This window comes from Anoplopoma fimbria, chromosome 14 (genome assembly GCF_027596085.1).
Source record: "Anoplopoma fimbria isolate UVic2021 breed Golden Eagle Sablefish chromosome 14, Afim_UVic_2022, whole genome shotgun sequence".
Taxonomy (NCBI): Eukaryota; Metazoa; Chordata; class Actinopteri; order Perciformes; family Anoplopomatidae; genus Anoplopoma; species Anoplopoma fimbria.
The window spans coordinates 11,774,684-11,794,873 of NC_072462.1; the positions used below are offsets into that span (position 1 = coordinate 11,774,684).

General features: G+C 40.5%; 1 protein-coding gene across 1 annotated transcript; it reads right to left on the reverse strand.

Annotated features, from left to right (window-relative positions):
• Nucleotides 1–1,751: 1,751 nt before the first annotated feature.
• fech (ferrochelatase) lies at nt 1,752–18,777 on the reverse strand. Its single transcript, XM_054612947.1, has 11 exons — nt 18,599–18,777; nt 16,887–16,977; nt 14,789–14,908; nt 12,858–13,006; nt 12,211–12,345; nt 10,914–11,020; nt 10,547–10,645; nt 9,462–9,569; nt 7,658–7,822; nt 6,957–7,016; nt 1,752–5,300 (listed from the first exon to the last, which is right to left on the reverse strand). The coding sequence occupies exons 1-11, from the start codon at nt 18,636–18,638 to the stop codon at nt 5,163–5,165; spliced, it is 1,212 nt and encodes a 403-aa protein (XP_054468922.1). The 5' UTR covers nt 18,639–18,777; the 3' UTR covers nt 1,752–5,162.
• Nucleotides 18,778–20,190: the final 1,413 nt, after the last annotated feature.

Here is a 20,190-nt window from a genome sequence, read left to right on the forward strand (position 1 = left end):
CACCAAAGTAGGAGGGACTAGCAGTCAGGGAACCATGAATGTGTATGCCAGCTTTTGTACCAATCCACCCATCCTTAGATGTGGATATATTATGCAAGATATTTAATTCAGTAAATCCATTTAACCTGCTGGGAATGCTAAAGTTTGGGAAAATTGCGTCCATGCTGAAAAAAAAACAGTGGAGGTTGATGGTTCCAACAAAACAGTGGTCTTTCCCGCCAAAAGATAGTTGTGCAAGAAGAAGTCTAGGTTCATTTGTTTCATGTTACTCGCGTACATCAGTTGCGGCACAATCTTTTCCTAAACCTAAGTATTCACGATTTTCATAAACCTAACCAATTGGTTTTCTTGCCTTAACCTCACTTAGTTTCCTGTGAACACGGAAGTTTATTTTGAAAAGACTGTATGCAATGGACGAGCGGAAATTGACAGGTGTTGCTGGACTTTTTTAAGAAAAAGTACAATTTCGTAATATCCTATGAAACGTTGTATGAGGATACTTTCCCAGACCAGAAGAGATATATGATCTCTTAAGCAAGTTCTGGGTCTACCCCGGGGCCTCTGATCAATTGCACGAGCACACCAAATCTCTAAAAGAAAAGAGGCATCCTGGTGTTGGAACTACCTCAGCTGGCTCATTTCGATGCGAGACATCGAAAGGAAGGCTGCACGGTGGTGTAGTGGTTAGCACTGTCGCCTCACAGCAAGAGGGGCCCGGGTTCAGTTCCCGGGCTGGACAACCTTCTGTGTGGAGTTTGCATGTTCTCCCCGTGTCAGCGTGGGTTCTCTCCGGGTTCTCCGGCTTCCTCCCACAGTCCAAAGACATGCAGCTTAGGTTCATTGAAGACTCTAAATTGCCCGTAGGTGTGGATGTGAGCGTGAGTGGTTGTCTGTCTATATATGTCTGCCCTGTGATAGGCTGGCGACCTGTCCAGGGTGTACCCTGCCTTCGCCCATTGACAGCTGAGATCGGCTCCAGCACCCCCGCGACCCTTAACTGGATAAGCGGTTATGGAAGATGGATGGATGGACATCGAAAGGACCCCCCGACCAAATAAGCTAAATTCAGCTGCTTGTATCTGCAATCTCAATCTTTCGGTCCCTACCCAAAGCTCATGATCATAGGTGAGGGTTGGAACTTAGAGCTTTGCCCTCCCGCTCAGCTCCCTACATCACATAAGTCTGGTACAGTAACCGCATCACTGCTGAAGCTGCACTCAACTACCTGTTCATCTCATGCTCGATTTTACCCTTACTCGTGAACATCGCTTTGAGATACTTGAACTCCCACACTTGGGGAAGTGACTCACTTCCAACCCGAAGGGCACAGTCCATTTTTTCCAGCAGAGACCCATGGCCTCTGACTTGGAGGCCCTGACTCTTATCCCGAATGCTTTGCTTGGCCGCAAGCTGCCCTGCTTCTTGCTGAAGGTCATGGTCTGATGGAGCTAACAAAACCACATCATCTGCAAAGAGAAGAGACGAATTATGAGGTCTCCAAACCGACTGTGCCTTAAGATCGCCCTGGCCAGTGATTTCTCTCATTTCTGGGTCATATTCTGTTTGGTTGGTTTTGAGATGTGGGGAAGAGTAACTGTCTTCCAAGACTATCCAAGACTACCATTTTCGATTGATGACCCAATATTTCTCTCACGATCACCATTCATCCAAGATAGCCAAAAATGTCATTCCTTGTGTGTAGGGCCTTAACACAAAAAAAACACAGAAACACTTCATCTTTTTATTGTATTTTAGTTTTTAAGGAAGACTCGTCATTACGTGTAATCGCACTGCTAATACCATATACATATTAAAAAAACATGTAAGAGACAAGATGATTTGTGTGGTCTGCAACACAATCAAAAAGACAAAAATAAATAATTCCAAACAGAAAAAGAATGCCAGAGCTGCAACATATCCGTAGCGTCTTTATTATATGTACAACGCAAACTCTGCAAAATGCGTTTTCAGCTACAGACACAGAACACAGATTTGTCAAAACAGACACACAGAGGATAATTAAAAATAAATAAGATAACGGTGGAAGGAAAACCCGGCCGTAACAGACATTAGCATGTGTTCCTGAAATCTGACTTTTACCAAGTTATAGTTGAATTAAAGTGACAGTTGAGTTTTAGAGGAATTTTACCTTTGTCTCACCAATATGCAGCTTGATGGTATCGTATCACAGCGAGGCTAGCTTAGCTTAGCTTAATGTCTGGGGGATCATTTGGCAGCTCTAGACAAAAAAGAAGGGAAAATGCTCCTTTAAACTGCGATGACAATGGAACCCACTAACATCCAGTTATTGAGCTAAGCTATGCTCATATTGCCATTGGAATACCTTCAGTTATGCATGAAGAGGCATAAAACAAAGAACTCTGGGTACAGCATTCCTCAAAGACAAAACCATCCCTTTCAAACCTATGGAAGAGCACTGAAAGCACAAAGCAACACTGTTTTTATTGAGTGAGAATGAGTTGAAATATCAATGACAACCACATCCAAAAGCACCAATGTACGCTGTCTGTACCGACAGGAAAAAAGGCAGATCTGAGAGTGACTAGGTCCTGCAAATGCCAAACACAAGTTAGCGATCTAAATAACTAGCGAGTGAGCACAACAGTGCATGTTTGCAAGTTGGTTGGCTGTATTTTCCCCACATTATGAGGAGAACTTGAGGATCGGAAATATATATTACAACTTAGGAGAGGTCGTGCATGTGTACTCAATCACGTCGAACAAGTAGCCTTTATCAGCTAGTTTCCTGATCGCGTTACATATTTGTAACATTTTGTTCCCACCAGATATACACAGTGTACAGTTGCTACAGTAATCTATATTTGATATTTTCTTATATGCAACTGGCAGTGATGAGGGCTTTGCAGAAACTCTGCCAGCCGTTGAATGACACACCCTCTATCTAGTTAGCACACTGTTTGCTAAATTTGGACTGATCAGAGTTAATTTAGGGCAATTCGGAATTAGAAAACCCAGCTGAGGATATTTAATTCTGGTTTTCAACACGTTAAAAGAGATTTTATAAGTATATATATATATATATATATATAATATGTAACACCTGATGGCAAAAACTAAATAAAAATGTATTTAATTCAGCCCATCAACTTAAATTGATTAGTTTTTTCATATTTATTTACTTCATTGTAATCAGGGTAGTGTGAGTGGATGACAAAAAAGACTGCATTAGGGTTAAGGCAGACACAAGTGAGAGTCAGTCTACTTTAAAACTAAATTCTTATCCTACACTTTTACCTGTGCTAAGTGTCTATATGGTATTTGTAACAAACACATACTGCATCTTGCTATTGAAGAACAATTCCAGTGTGTAGTGACATTGTTTCCTGCTCTTATCACACCTACAAAGATATATTATCAGCATTCATTTGTAAAAAATGTTTTTGTCTTGATCACCTGTTGCTTCAATTGTACAGCCTATACAGTGTGCTCACCGTGAAAGAACTAATGGTTTCTGTGAAGCGCTAAATCTGCCGAAATCTGACATCTATTTTGTTGAATCAAAGTCTTAGATCAGTGTTGATAAGGAACAGTTGTATCTGTACATAATGAGCTCAGAGACTCAAAATGGCTTTCAGTAACTTATCGAGTAATTAGTGAGAGGATTCAGTTTAACAATCTGAAACCTAAAAAAAAGTATGTCAATGGCATTTGATTGAAAAGTCAGAGCGAGATTCCAATGACGCAGCTTAGAGACTTTTTCGGACATATATGTAGAAGCAGAACCTAAAACATAACATTGACACAAATATGGGTACCACCATTGTTCATTTGGGAAAAGACTACTGTAGCGCTTGTGTGCATTTCAAAACCAGAAGCAAAACCAGTGTTCTTTTCCATCAAGAGCGCTTTCATAGCCTGATGTATATCATTTCTGTTAAAATGACTCACTGGTAGCTTCCCTCACCCTGAAGCTGCGATACAGTCTCACATTCTGAGGCGTACGAACCTGCACTCCTCAATATGTCAACTTTTTTTTTTACTGCTACAACTTTTTTTCTCTTCGATCAGCCTTGTTTATATCGAATTACTTTAATCTCTCAAAATGAAGAATTGCGCGAGTTTGTTTTTTTGGTGGGTTGCATATGTCGAGAGCTGAACAGCTCAACTTCCCCTTTTCAGTTTTTGATTTGTTACCAGCGGCAGACAAAAAGCACAAAATAAAAAAATACGTGTTTATGAATTTGTATATTAACAAAATATTTTTTCTTAGCTTGTAAATCATCTCGCAATACCCCAAACATTATATCATGACACCCTGAAAAGTCCCGACAACTTTTAAATTAGATTTCTTTTTTATTATAGATGGACTACAACTGTACTCTGTTTCACTGTAGAAATCACACTACGTTCTGTTTCAGTTAGCTCTCTGAGCAGCACCAACCTCCTCCAATCACATTGCAAGGATTGCAGCAGGACATGCATGGGGGGTCAAGTGGCGGGTGAGAAGGCGGGCGAGAGAAACAGCCAAGTGACCCGATGCGTTGTGAGTGGTGTCGTCGTAGCGCTAAATAAATAACCAGGGTCTCTGATGGGTGTTTGCAGGGGCTAAGCCAATGGAATGTAACCAAGGGAGCTGCAATAAGAAAAACAAAAAGAACAAAAAAAACTAACAAAAAAACTAGTACAAGTACTTTCCCTGTAGCTTTGATGTGAGCGGTTTCTGTAGAGTGTCAGTTCTTTTATCCACAGATTTTTTGCCAAATGGTATCCTCAAATCCATATAAGGGCATTTGTGTTAACCAGTGGGTTTTCTACAAATCCCATGAAAACATAATGTGTATTCTAAGCCTAATAAAGCCTATTCCTCTGATTATTTAAATATGATTCACTAAATCCTAATATGTAACTCACATTTTTTCCTAAAAAGTAAAGTTGTAAAGTGGTTAAACTCTTCCCGTCTGACATAACGGCACGAGGAAACAAACGTCACAATGTATTTGCAGAAACCATTTGTCCCGTTTTTAATGATGTGTTTTCTAACTAACCGACACTCTAGCTTGAGAGACAGTGTGCGTATGTGCGTGTGTGTGTATAAGTCATCTGTTTATTGGAGAAGGCCTTAAGTTGTTTACAGGTAGCTTTGCTGTAGGAAGGGCACCCGAGTGTGTGCGTGTTTGTTTCTATGAGAGCGTCTGGCCAGCAAAGAAGGCCTTGGTCTCTCCACAGGTGGGGTTGGTGCACAGTGGGCACCGGAGGGTCAGCTGACGGGAACAGGGCTGGTTGGACTTCAAGTGGGACTGGACCAGGTCCGCCAGAGCCTGGAACGAGACAAATGGCATAAATTCAGTATTGAGACTGAGACAAAGAGGGTTGCTCCGCTCTGCAGTTCTGAGAACATCTGGTTGTGTTGTCAAGACAAAGGGTTAAATTCATTCCTTCACATGAGTTAATTCACTGATGACCACACAAATTCTGCTTTTATTCACTAGTTAGTTTCAGTTGCTCCTGCTTTGCCAATTTTCCACCAATGTAAATGTGAAGTAAATAACACTTACTGTAAGTAGCAGTACCCTGTGGAGTTTTTGACCTCTAGTTGCGCTTTAATATGTGCTGGTAAAGTGATAACCAATGCACAGAGCCAGGCTAGCTGTTTTACACTGCTTCCAATCTCTACGCTAAGCTAAGCTAACGATCTGCTGGCTGTAGCTTCATATTTACCTGAAAACACGACAATAACATTTCTCAGCCAGAAATTTTACTAGCGTTTTCCCATTTATGTTGAAGTTTTCTTTAAAGACAATACCTAGTAGTATGACATGACTGTGGACATGTGAATATCTGAATTCTGAATCAACTATGTGAGCTATTAGAGTGCAGGTAATTGTACAAACTCTCATTGTTTTTTAACTGACCTTTATAAGATTAGACTTTCATTCGTTTGTGCTGGCCATGGCTAGTATTTGATTCAAACTTGTATTTATAAGATGTGCATATACTTTAGGTTTGGCTTCTTAAACACGTGTTATCTTTGAGTCAAAAGAATAATCTGAGAGAATTCAAGGGTAAGAATGTCTAAATAAAAATTTAGTTAGTAAGCTGATCGTACAAGATAGCAATCTTAAAAATCTTTAAAAATTAGGATGAATGTATTTTTCTTTATTTTGCAGCCGGCTGCTGCTAGCAGACGGCAGCAGACTGATGCAGCTCACTGAGAAACTAAAACCACACCAAGGAAACCATCCTTCAGTAACTACCAACTAATCATCCTCTGGATATTGATTGATTTATTCTCTCTCTCTCACTCACACTCACACTCACACACACTTGGCGAGGGGTCTCTGAGCGCGGCTGGTTTGACCAGCCAGCCAGCCGGGCGGTTCAGTTCTACTGTAGTCAGCTCTAAAGGTTCCCATTGATCTGCCCTCTTCCTTTAATAAACACACACGCACACGCGCACACACACACACACACACACACACACACACACACACACACACACAGCTGGAAGAGTTGGCTGTTGTGAGAAAGGTTGGGGGGTTGAGGATGAAGGGAAGGAGGGAAGTTGGACGGGAAAGGAGGGAAGGATGGATGTAAAAAAGGAGACGAGGGAGAGAGAGAGGAAAGGAAGGAAGGAGGAATCCATTTATTGACCATCTCCTGCGCTGGAGTTCACTTACTTCATAGAACCTTCTACTGCTGTCTCCTTTTTCTATATTTAGAGCCCTCCCTGCCTTCGTACAGTCTTCCCTCCTTCTTTCTTCCAATCCTTTATGTATTAATTAATACATTTTTTTGCAAACTGCATTTCCTCTCTCTCTCTCTCTCTCTCTCTAACTGAGAGAAATACAGACATGCTCCTTTATAAACACACTTAAACCTGCTGCTCCGTTTAGAAAATAACATTTACATCCATTTAAATAATTTGATAGTTACCTACTTTATGTGTCGGTGAGTTGAGTGTGTGTGAAACGTACCTTCATGAATAGAGGGTTCCCGTTCAGTGACTCCGCTCTCTTGATGTTCTCCACCCCGCACTGAGGACGCAGAGGCGAGAAAGACAGAACAAGTTGCTGTCACACTGTTTTATAACCGAACAAAACATGCAAATGCATTGAATGAATTAAATCAAACGTAATAGGTGTAAAAAAAGACCTCTGAAACAAAATAATTGTCTTCGGAGTTTTCCAATTATTTTTCAACAGTGGGTTTCATTTTGAGTGTAGCTACTCTCAGTTGTGGAAAAGTGAGGACATGTTTGGACAGAATTATTTTTTACATTTTTAGATTAAGGTTAAGGCTCGGAAATAAATGATGAATAATGTGACAGTTCTCACAAGTATAGTAGTACAAGTACGTGTGTGTGTCTTTGTGGCACCGGTCACATTGATTGGTGTTCACCACACTGGTGCCTCTACACAGACAGACATGTGCACACAGGACACATCTGATACACACACACACTTTTTCAACGTCTCATGTTAAACCATCATTAGTTGATCCCAATACGAATGAACTCACATTTACACACAAGGAAAAACATGGAAAAAAAGCTCCCTGCTGGTGCATTCAAGGTCGCTCAGCTTTTGAACAGCGTCCTTTTTGATGCAAGAAACAACCAGATTCTCTTTTTGAAAAAACGCCTCCTGCTAATTGTAAAGTGTTTCCTCTTCCTTACCTCCTCCCCCAGCACCTGTCCATACTCGATGTCCAACTCGTGTAAAGTCTCTATGTGGTCTGAGGTGAAGGCGATGGGCACCAGCAGAATGTTCTTCTTCCCTCTCTCACACAGACCTTTGATCACGTCGTCTGTCTGGGGGCCAAGCCACTGCATGGGCCCCACCTGAGTGACCAAACACGAGACATGACAACAGTTTAGTGGTGGATGTTTGCGGGTGCCGTATTTTCCCTGATTGATAGGTCCAAAGCTGTTAAAACTGCTCTGCTTGAACGCATTAGAGTGCTGCATAAACTTCTGTCAGTCACTGGAATTTGTTTTCCCCGACGGGTCCAGATGATGCAGGATGACTAATCATCAAAACAGTCCAATTACAGAGGTAGCTGTTGAGCCTCGGTTATACTGCGGACTCCACAGACATGTTACAGATCATTTAGCAGATGCTTTTATCCAAAGTGACTTACAATCAGTAGTATTTTAACAAAATGGACCAAAACACTGGCAACATGAATATCTTGTGTAGATAATAATGAGAATAAATATGGAACACAAATTAAATCAACCCTGTGACTGGCTGCAGGAACGCAGTGACCAGAGGAGGTAAAGCTTTGAGGTTCCTGCTCTCACACAGTTTACAGTATTAGATGGACAGGTGGCTCCATCTTGTGGCCTTCAAAGCAAAGAAACATCTTGTGATAGCGTCGCTGAACTACACTTGAGTTCATCCTCCTGACAAAGTTGTAGTTACGTGGTTATACATACTGTAAAGGTTTCTGCTCACCTTCAGTGATGTGCAGCATCAGATTTTGTTAAGATTAAGATTAATAGTAATACGTGGGTTGAAAATCCTTTAAACCCCCGCTGGAGATTTACTCAAAATGGTCAAATGTCAGGTGATGTTAGAGTCTTCAATTTATAGTGTGATTTCGTTGAATGAATAAGGTACCAATTCAATACTTATTGGTTCCAGCTGGAGCACTGATTTACTTTAAAAGGCACAGGGGGCTGTAATTGATATTTTTATAATAACAATGTGAATGTGATCATGTGAAAGGTGTGGCTCTTACTGAAGAATCTACAGATAATTATCAGCTTTGTAGTGAGTTTCAGCTCATTGTTAAGATGTCAAGCCCGATTGAACTTTTCTGGTTCACTTTGGTGCTCTCATAGTGTTGTTATCAGCCGCATCAGGCAGCTGTTTCCAGAGGAAAAAAGCCACTGTACACTATCTGTTTAGCAGCAAACAGAAGAAAGTTGGAGACTAACATAATGGATATTATATTAAGAACTATGTTCCTCATTTGTTAATCACCAACTGTTTGCTATCAACTTAAAAAGGTGATGATATGTCCATGTTGTGTTCATTACTTGTTTCTACTGCCCCCTGGTGGCCAGAAAATTAATATTATTGCAGCTTTAAATGTGAGGTTTTGTAAATACTGCACACCCTCCGGTGGGGTACTGGGAAACAAAACTGATAACATTTTAGTACCAGTCAGAACTGGTAAGTGCTTTATTGGTACCTAATTAATTCAATGAAATTACACTGTAGACAGCAGGCTGTATTATATAGTGGGATCAAATAAGGTTGTTGAGGCAGGACAGATGCAGCATTACAAACTGACTGTCATAGTGCTGCTGGTTGTCTTCGTCACGGTTCAGCTTCAGCTAACAACCACTGATGCGGTTCCCCTTGAGCAAGGCATCAAACTCTTAACCACTTGGAGAACCGACTGTGTGGCTGCCCCTTTGCTCATGTCTATAGTTCCTGTTTGTGAGTGTATGTGTGTGTTTGTGCACTCACCCTGGACTGCCACACTAGTCTGTAAGGGTTACAGTGTCCCAGTCTCTCCATGACTCTCTGAACAGTGGCTCCGACTTCCTGAGGATACGGGTCGCCTCTGTTTACAACCTGCACACGGAACACAGCAGTAGCACCGTCAGTGGTAATCAAATCACTGTATATGAGAAGTAAACGTAGTCATCGTGACGTCAGCCATTGATTTTTGGACTGCCGTTTTGAAGCCTCCACTTTGACCGATTTTGCCGTCGCCATTTTGTTATTTTAGCAACCAATGAACAGGGGTTACCATATTTGGAATGCGGAGGACTGACACAGAGCCGCTGTATACGGCTCTGATAGCGGCAGCCACCTGTCAACCACAGTAGCACCGCCCTAAAGCATACTCTGGTTTATGGTCTATTTCACTCTAAATGGGCCATAATGTACTAAATGAACATCATGCTGTGTTGAAGAAGACTTGAAACTACAGACTGAGACCATAAACTCATGTTTACAATGTTTACTGAGGCAATAAATCAAGAGAGAAGTAGGGTAATTTTCTCATAGACTTCTATACAACCAGAGGAGTCGCCCCCTGCTGGCCATTAGAAAGAATGCAAGTTTTAAGACACTTATGCATTGGCTTCAGTCAGCAGAACCGAGGTCGCCGCTTGTTTGTATTACTAAATGTAATAGTAATAGTAACTGTATCAGTAGTTATTTTGGCAAATAGAAGTAACATAAGGAATATAAGAAGTAGCTGTGGTAGCAGCAGTGCTTTTATTAGCGTGTGTCAAGGAAAACTCTGTGTATAATGTTCTTTTATCATGTTGTTTGTTCTGTACACAGAACATCTACCATATGTCTGTCCGTCCAGTGAGGGGAGGAGGGACAGTGTCGTATGTAAACCCCTTTAGGCAAACTTATGATATGTGACATTGGGCTTTCTAAATAAATTGGACTTGACTTAGACATCAGTCCAAGAAAAAAATAAGGTAAACCAGGACACACACTCTTGAAGTCATTAGTCCCCCAGGCTTGTGACAGGCAGTGGTATTAGTATATTAGTACCAGTAGTGTCAGCACTAGTACTTCATGGTACTTACAGCCATAGGAAGTGAGTGTGCTGAGAACAGAATGACAACGTCGTCTCTCTTCTCCTCTGGAAACTTCAGCAGCTCGTTACGGATGTGATCTGCAAAACACTGCACAACACACACACACATATATATACACAGACTGAATATTAGTTGTCTTTAATGTATTTTTTCTTATTCTCTGTTTTATTGAATTATAGAAACTATAATAATTTTCCTCAACCGACAAAAAAATAAATAAATAAGACTTCTTGCCACCATGGAAGCCACATGCTGAGATCTAAAAATACAACCAGATTTATTTTTCTTGGTCATCTCTGAGAGTAGGAGGACTCTGTAGGGCACTTTGGTGTGTGCCTGTGTGTGTGTGTCTAACCTCCACCAGCAGAGGGTGTGTGGGCCAACGGTCGATGACACTCCAGCGCATTTTCGGCCTGTCTCCTCTGTTTCTGTAGTAACGGTAGATGGCGTTCAGACTGCTGCCTGTTTCCACATGAACAACAAACAAACATAAGGCATTAATATTAGAAATGTGTTCCATTACACAACAAACGGTCCTCTGTTTGAGAAAAGGTTTAAGACTAAGGGCCTTGCTCAAAGGCACAAGAATTAAAGAGAATGAAGGCAAGGCAAGCTGCTGAAAAAGAGGGACCACCGTCAGTGTTTCCTTTTTTAAAGATTTAAAAAACAAAAGAAAATCTGAAAGAGAAGAGAAGCAGATATACTGTACATCACCCCTCTTTCAGAATTGAAGAGTTTCAATAGCTTGTGTGATCTATAAATGGTCTGAGGTTCTCATCTGTCAAACACTTTGTCTTTTATGATTTAAAGATTTGATGTTTTTGGCGCCTCAGCATTGTGTCGGAATTGCAGTGTGAGGTATCCGTAACTCCTCCTAAAACACAGCAGACCGCAACTTGTTACCAGTGTTATGTGATCTGATATGGCAGTGTAGTTTTTCCTGACTTTCATTATACTACTTTTAGCACAGATCTATGGCTGAATCCAAATGTCTCCCCTCCAGAGAGACCTTAGAGGGACAGAGCTTTTAAACCTTCCAGAGTTGAGCTTTCACAGCACTTTTCCAGAATCCTCAAAGTACTGACATTGGTAATTCGAGCAAAATACGGACAGCTTTATGCAGATAAAGATTGAAGTGCACAGTAAAACTTTCCCTTAAATGAGCATTGACTCGACAACTTTTTTGTGTCCATTTGTATGTTTCTATTTTTTGCAAACCGAGGTCCTATAAACACAAAAGTCTGTCACTGCCCAGTAGAGTGTGGGTGTTTCTCCATTAGACTCTGAGCTTTCAAAATGGACAGTGGACAGTGTTTCCGCTAGTAACGTCTTTTCATCCACAGCAAATAAAAATACCATTAAAAAAACGTCTTTGTCCTACCGTTCGATGTTTTAAAATAGTTTTATATCCCCGGCTAGGGCCGGGCAATATCTAGATATTATAAAGATATCGTGGTATGAGACTAGATATAATTTTGGTACTTGGATATAGTAATTTCGTAACATGCCATGAGTGTTTTCCTGGTTTTTAAGGCTCCATTACAGTAAAGTGTAATTATATCCTCAACACCCTATTATTGTTTATGAAAAATGTCATTTCTTTAATTGGTCAAAAATATTGTGATATTTGATTTTCTGTGTGTGACTGTCACCTGTGGTGGAGCAGCTGTACTGAGGATACTGTGTGAAGGCCACAGCTCTCTCCACCCCGTCCTTCTCCATCGCCTCGATGGCTTCCTCCGTCAGCGGCTGAACGTACCGGAAACCGATGTAGAACTTGTGAGGAGCTGGACAGAGAGACCGTCAGTCAACAACTGACAACCAGCGGAAATACACTCATTACTGTTTGACTGGCTGTGGGAAAAAAAAACACGCAACAATCTGGCATTTGCAAATTACTATATTAAAATGATTACTATCACCATTACTAAAATATTGGAATAATCAAATAAATACAGTCAAGACGGTCATAAAGGGAAGCTATTAGTTGTCACTAGTTGTGATCAGTTTCCAGACCGCCATTTGGGTTGTTATCAGTGAGGTGTGGGCAGGCGTGTCTAGTGACACTCCCTCACTTTGTCCCTATCTACAATTCACATGCTTTCGTCTTCTAACAAGCGATTCTACCAGCTGGAAATGCAACAGCTCTCTTTTGCTGTCCATATTGAAAAGCGCTGATGAGATCTCCTCCCCCTGATGATTAGTACCTACTCTAAACCAGGAGTTCCTAAAGCCTATGAGATTGAGGAGGGAGAGCTTTGATAGGCAGCGGTCTAGATGAGATCTGGGACCTTCTCACCCGTCTCAGGACTCATCTCGTCCAGCAGCTTCACCATGCCCTCCCCCTGCATTGAGGTCCAGTGTTTGATGGGCGAGCCTCCTCCGATCTTGCTGTACTGCTCCTGGATCTTTGGCGTGCGGCGCTTGGCGATGAACGGGCCGAGTTTACTACAGGGCAGAGAACAGATTGAAGAGTTGAGAGGACAACACTCGTATACTATATAACAGTACATTACTGACTCAATAGATGTAAAATGCACCTTAGCTCAAGCAGCTAATGTTATTTTGTAGTGCAGCTTGTAAAATGAACATGCACCCAAGCAGTATGTGTATTTTCCTCATAGTCTATGAAGCTAAAGTTAGCTCAAGCAGCTTACGTGAGCTGGTCATGTCAGTCTATGAAACTAGCGCTAACTCAAGTAGCTAATGTTCGCTTGTTGTGTGACCTTGTAAATTGCACCTCACCTCAAGCAGCCATTTGCTCATTGTGTATAATAATAATAACTTAAGCTGAAGCAGGTAACGTTAGATTGTGAAGTGCAGCTTGTGAAACTAATTATTATTATTTTACTCTCAGTCTATTAAGCTAACGTTAGCTCAAGCAGCTAACCGTTCATAACTGCCTCAATAGATGTTATTACAGTAGATTAAAATACTAATATACTAAATTGATTCAACTTAGTTCCCAGACACCAAACTGTGCCGACTGTCTACAGCAATGTAAGCAGCTATGTAACATTTGCTAATTAGCGCCAAACACAACGTACAGCTGCGGCTGATCAGAAAACAGAAGTATCGGGGAAAGTTAACATTTTTAACTGATGATGGAGTTTTTGATGAAAGGTCAGAGGATCCAATTACAATTCATCCCCGAGGGGGCATGGATGTCTGAACCAAATCTCACATTTTGGCATGATATTTCAGGAATGCAAAACCAAGACAACAAGATCTTCGTACTGCTGGTTAAAACCACAGAGGGGAAAACCACACTCAGAGATTTGGGCCCTAACATCAGCATTAAACTAAAAGAGAAAAAGTCCAGTTTCGATTCATCTAGAACAACCATACGTGCTGATCAATTCATTATTGTTTTATTTCAGTAAACTGCAGGGTATCATGTGACCAAAGGCTGTTCAGGTTCACAGATTAATGCAAGGAGTAACACAGACTCACTTGATGATTAAAAGGTATGAAAAAAGACAAAAATAAAGTATTTCTTTTTTTGGGCCAATAATTTTCCTTTTTTTGGGGGGCTTCTGAAACACTTGGCATTTTCAGGTCAGATGAAACCATCTGAGATGGAAGAAGAAAAAACACTTTTTAAGTGAACTGTCAACAGAAATAATTGTAAAAGGAGCCACAATGCCCAAAAGGTTGGGAACAGCTGCTTTATAAAGATCAGAGTTTTTCTTCTCAGGAGGATCAAGAAACCCTTTGTTCGTTCACTAGTCAGTTATTATGAAACAAACGAACAGAGACAGAGCAGAGCATGTAACCTAACAACCTTCCCCCATTTGTTATCTTTAGTGTGTTTGTGTGTGTCACAACTTTACAAAAAATATGTTATATGTCATTTTTATCTGTAATAATAGCTAGTGTAATCCCTGGCCAAGGTTTGTATCCCCCAACAAACACACTAAATGAATGTTACACTTTTATTAACCAACTGCTGATAACTGTGATATCGTTTGCCATGAAACTGAAAAAGATATGTGGGTGTCAATGTATGGTCCTCCTTTTGTTGGTCCAGAGAAAGATATCAACTATGCTGCAAACGTTGAAATAACCAATGACAGTTTTTAAACAGCTGCTTTTAGTCAGATAAGGACAATATTCTAAGTGTGTGTGTGTTAGTGTGTGTGTGTGTGTGTGTGTGTGTGTGTGTGTGTGTGTGTGTGTGTGTGTGTGTGTGTGTGTGTGTGTGTGTGTGTGTGTCTCCAGGGTGCATACTTCTGTATGGGGAGTTTCATCAGATCTGTGTCCATGAACAACCGCAGCAGGAAGTCGTGCACGTCCTCTAGTTTCTCAGGTCCTCCCATGTTCAGCATCAAGATGCCCGTCTTAGGTTTCCTGCAGGCACCAGGGATTCATTATCAATAATACATATTTTTAAATGCCTCCACTTCCCTAAAAGAAAATGTTTCTTATTGACTATAAATTATGGTTAAACAACTAGTCTTTCAACAATTATTTTGATAATTTTTTGATAGTAAATTATATATAAATAAATATAAATATATAATATATATATATATATATATATATACAGTACCAGTCAAAAGTTTGGACAGACCTTCTCATTCAACTACTTTGAAGAATCTAAAATATAAAACATATTCTGGTTTGTTGAGCATTTGTTTGTTTACCACATAATGCCATATGTGTTCCTTCATAGTTTGGATGTCTTCAATATTAATCTACAATGTAGAAAAAAATAAAAATAAAGAAAAACCATTGAATGAGAAGGTGTGTCCAAACTTTTGACTGGTATTATATATATATTATATATTGTTTATTTATTTTATTTTTTCTGTCCTACACAGTGGGGAAAAATAGCAATACAATTGCATAAAAGGTTAAGTACAAGTTAAATAACATTAAGAGCATAGGGGTTAAACAACAAACCTAGTTTAAAAGTGATTATTTGATTTTTTTTTAAAGTATACACAGTTTGTCAAAAAATGTAAAAAATATATCTATAATGTTATGCAGACACAGAACTCCAGGAGCTCAATCATATCATCAAGTGAAATTCATGATAGCTCCAGTTGCTAATGTTGGCTTGTAGGGCAGCTCGTGAAATGAACATGCACACAAGCAGTATGTCTATTTTACTCTCCGTCTATGAAACTAGCTCTAGCGTAGCCAATGTTCGCTTGTTGTGTCACCATGTAAAATACACCTCAGCTCAAGCAGCCACTTGCTCATTGTGTAAGGTAAAATAACTTAAGCTCAAGCAGCTAATGTTAATTTGTAGTGCAGATTGGGAAATCAACATGCACTCAAGCAGTATGTATATTTTCCTCACGTCTATGAAGCTAACGTTAGATCAAACAGCTAATCCTAGCTTGTCAAGTCTGTCTAGGATACTAGCGTTAGCTCAAGTAGCTAATGTTTGCTTGTTGTGTCACCTTGTAAAATGCAACTAAGCTCACGCAGCCATTTGCTCAGGAGCTAATGTTAGCTTGTTCTGTGAGCTTGTGAAGCCAAATTCAGTTTCACCAGCTAATATTAGCTGGTCACCAAATTCTGATTGGTGCTGTAATGTGCAGTTACATTCTTTACACACTTTTTAAAGACCCAAAGGCCCCTGAAGAATCTGCCGTCTCATTCATAATTATAGTTTGGCTGTCATCTCCAAAGCACAGATAAGAGCCAGACAGAGACGAGGAGGATTGTGGGGAAAAAGACATTAACAAAGAGTAAAAGTTGCCTATAGACGGCTGGCAAGGTGGAACAGAAGTCACCCGTCTGTATTGCAATCTAAAAAACATTCAGGAAGACAAATAAATCAAACTACATTTACAAAGCTTTGGCGTAGGTTTATCGAAGATGATGCGTTTGTTGCTTTACTTTTCTTATCTACAATTTTCATTTCTGTCTTTTCTTACATCTGGCCAATCAGCTTTCTGCTCACACACCATCAACCAGTCATCATCATTGAATCTGTGAAATATCTAGGATTGTACCCTGGGACACATAACAAAGCCCCTTTAAGTTGTCTTTAAAGTACTGACTGGGGGCAACAACACCACACAAAGACCAGGCAACTATCAGCAACTGTCAGCAACAGACGCGCAGCAACGGCCAGATGATGGGACTATGGATAACAGATGGCTGACAGCAGACTGTTGTCTAATTGTCACAGGGTTCTCTAAAGCTGCATCGATGCCACATCGTGTTTTCATGTACAACTGCATCCACTTAGTATAAAACTGCAACAGAGTGTGTATTGCCAATCGGTTGTGTTGGGGTGTGTGTGTGTGTGTGTGTGTGTGTGTGTGTGTGTGTGTGTGTGTGTGTGTGTGTGTGTGTGTGTGTGTGTCACCTGTTGTCCTGTGTTTCTGGAGTCGATGTCTGGGCTAAAGCAGCAGCAGTGGAGCGTCTCCTTACACTCAGACTGACGCCGCTCCTGGCAACTAAAGCGGAAGAAAAAACTCATGTTCATCAGTCACTCACACACACAATATTTTATTCGGCTGAGTAAATATTACTTGGCATGAACACAAACATTTCCTGCCTCCAACAGCTTTAAACGCTGAAATATTCAGTGTAGCACCAAGGTGATTCCAAGTTCACATTACGGTCAAGAAAATAATAGCAAGTCATGATTTCAATTCATCATTATTATAATTTGTTTCACCCCTTGACTTTCTCCTTAAATTTAACTTAACAATGAGACAGCAAAATAGATTTTTTCCCCCACTTCATTCAATGGATGTTCGTTATCCAAGGGGCTCCTGGGGCTTAATTATTGTGTGAACAGCTATTTTATTACAACTTACATGACAATAGAGGACACTAACAGCCCACTCAAAAGGTATTTTACGATACACATTGCACACCTTTTGAATATACTTTTATTTTCATTTTTAGAGTGTGAACACACTGCATCCTCCAGTCCTTCTTATAATTAGTGGTAAAGCTGCTTTTGGGACGGAGCATTATTCATGGTAGTGGCTGCACCTTGCACCATTTCATCAAATACAAAATTTCTAGGGGTCCAGTGATTCACTTTATACCAAAATTCAGTCGGATGCATTTGGTATGTTTGGAAAGTTGGTGATCCTGTCCAGAATTGCATATGAATAATGACCAATAAACATGAGTTTGCAAAGACAGATGTTAAAAAAGAAAAATAATGTGTAACTGATTCCAAAACGTCCTCTTACATGGTGTCACACTAAAAGTGACTAACTTCACAAATAAGCCCCAGACCAGTTTGTAAAATAAAATAAAAAAAGACATTATGCTACAAGCTGCAGAGGACACCAAAACCAATATGTAATGATTTATACAGTGCAATATCTCTAACTTCTAATCTGACACCGTCTTTGCAGCTTTACTTTCATAACCTGAGCTGCAGTACCCCGACACGCCGCCAGGGGGCCGCTGTGATTATGCAAGTTCAGAATGCTGGAATTGTGTAACTCCGTTCAGATGTTTAGTTCCCTCTCACCGTTAACAACCACGGGCAGTGTTTACGGATCAGTGGTAGTGACAGTGACAGTGAAAGGTCCATTATGTTACATTAACATTAAACTGTAACCTACAGTAATGTTGGTCAAAACAGCGGGAGTTAGCGACAAGCTATGTCCGGAAACTCCGCTAATTGCCTGTAAAATAAAAGCACATCGATGGTCACCTTTCGGCAAATATTAGGATTTCGGCTTGACCAAACGGCAAACACGGAAAAGGAAGACAACTGACTCGTAAGAGTAAGACTAAATGGACGAGGACGATCTGAGAGTAAACAATACAAAGAATTGCGCGTTAATATAACAGCGAGGATTGTATTGTGAAAGTCCGGACCGGAAGTTGTACTTCCACCATCCTCGCTAGCTTAACGAAACGATGACGACAATGTCAGCGTGTTGTTGAGTTTACGCCGCTCCATCACTCGTGACTGCCTCACAACTGCCTCAAAGAGACGGAGTAGCACCGCTTTCTCCGATACATTCAATTCCGATCTAAATCATGAAACTTGAAGGTCTCCTGGCGCAGCTTTGGCCAGGCTCACATAGCGTTAGTGTCACTCACATTGGATCAAGCGACCGGCGCTGCCCAGGACTGTCATCATGGTCACTTCCTGTTTTCACTGCCGATAAAGTCTCCGGTCATGTAGCTAATGAAGGCTGGATACTTGTGCTCGCAGCGGCCGGTTCCCCGAGTGTCCCCCTTCACTGAGACTCGCTGGTTAGATTCCTTCAGCCGCCTCCTGCCCCAACCCTAACCCTCTGTCAAGCGTGTCGAGCATGGCTTCAATACTTCCGGTTTCTAAATTCAAAATAAAAGACGAACGTGGGCTGAAGCAACATTTTAGAGAATACTTTGATTTGTGGTCGTTCCAAGGATGCGTGACTTGTTTTATTCATATTTTATTCACTAACTAATTTCTAGTTATATTTGATGATTGATTTCCAATAAAATTAGCCCCTGTCGTCTAATAACTGTTTGAAATAGGCTAGTGTTTTTTTCTCTGTAGTCGGTTTCAGAAAGTAGGAATTCAAACCTGACCAATGAAGTGAGGAAATTGAAAACTCTGTAATAGAAATTCACAGGGGGAAAAAACACAAAGACAATGATTTTAATTTTGATTGCGAATCAATAAGGATTCGTTGAGAAAATATTCAGAATTGTGCGCATACAAAATTAAATAAGCAAAAGTAACATATTATAATAAGTTTCTTTCAATTTTATTCTAAATGCTATAGTAAGTATATTGAAGGTATATTCTAAGCCATGGCACGTAGTAATGCACATTACTTTCAACACGTGTTAAAACCTTAATATTGATTTATTGATTTGTTTATTTATTTAGGGAAATATGAAAGATATCATGCTTTTATTGTGGAGACCCCTTTGCTACATTTCCGGTCTAAAGATAGCTCACTCTGGTTTTCTTGACGCACGGCCGTAATCTTAGTATGACGTCACATCTACGTTTGTCTACGTTATAAAGTAACCACGCCCCCGCTCGTAGGCGTGTGTGTGTGTGTGTGTGTGTGTGTGTGTGTGTGTGTGTGTGTGTGTGTGTGTGTGTGTGTGTGTGTGTGTGTGTGTGTGTGTGTGTGTGTGTTCTGAGATAGTTTATCAGTTTTAACCACCGTGGTCGCAACAGTCACTGTTTAACCCGCTTTTTGGTTCCAAGAAAGGTAGAAATTAGATTTGAAGCAACGCGAACCAATAACACAGTTTGCTCAAATCCCAAATATTAAAGAATGACGCTGATAAGCCATTTTAAGAAAATAAAAGCAGGGTGACTGCTTGAGTCGGTCACTAAACAGTGCGTGGAGAAACGTCATTCATCTTCCTGGAGAACATTTCTTTGAAACCCGCATATGAAGACCAGTTTTTCTAGAATCGAGGTCTGGAGCTGCGTTTCCTTCTTCTTCTTCTTCTCCTCCTCCTTTAAGAGTCACTTAGCGAGCAGGAAGCAGAGAACCGAAGAGGAACCAGGAAGTGGATTTGAAAACAAGACACACAAAGCAAGAAAACACCAGCTGCTACAAGAGGAAGTTCTCACATACAAGCATGTCTTTGTCTGTCTGTTGATATAGGGAAATACTATTAAAGCATGATTTTAGAAAATATTTATCAAAACTTATATTTTTTTATTGTTAAGTAACTCA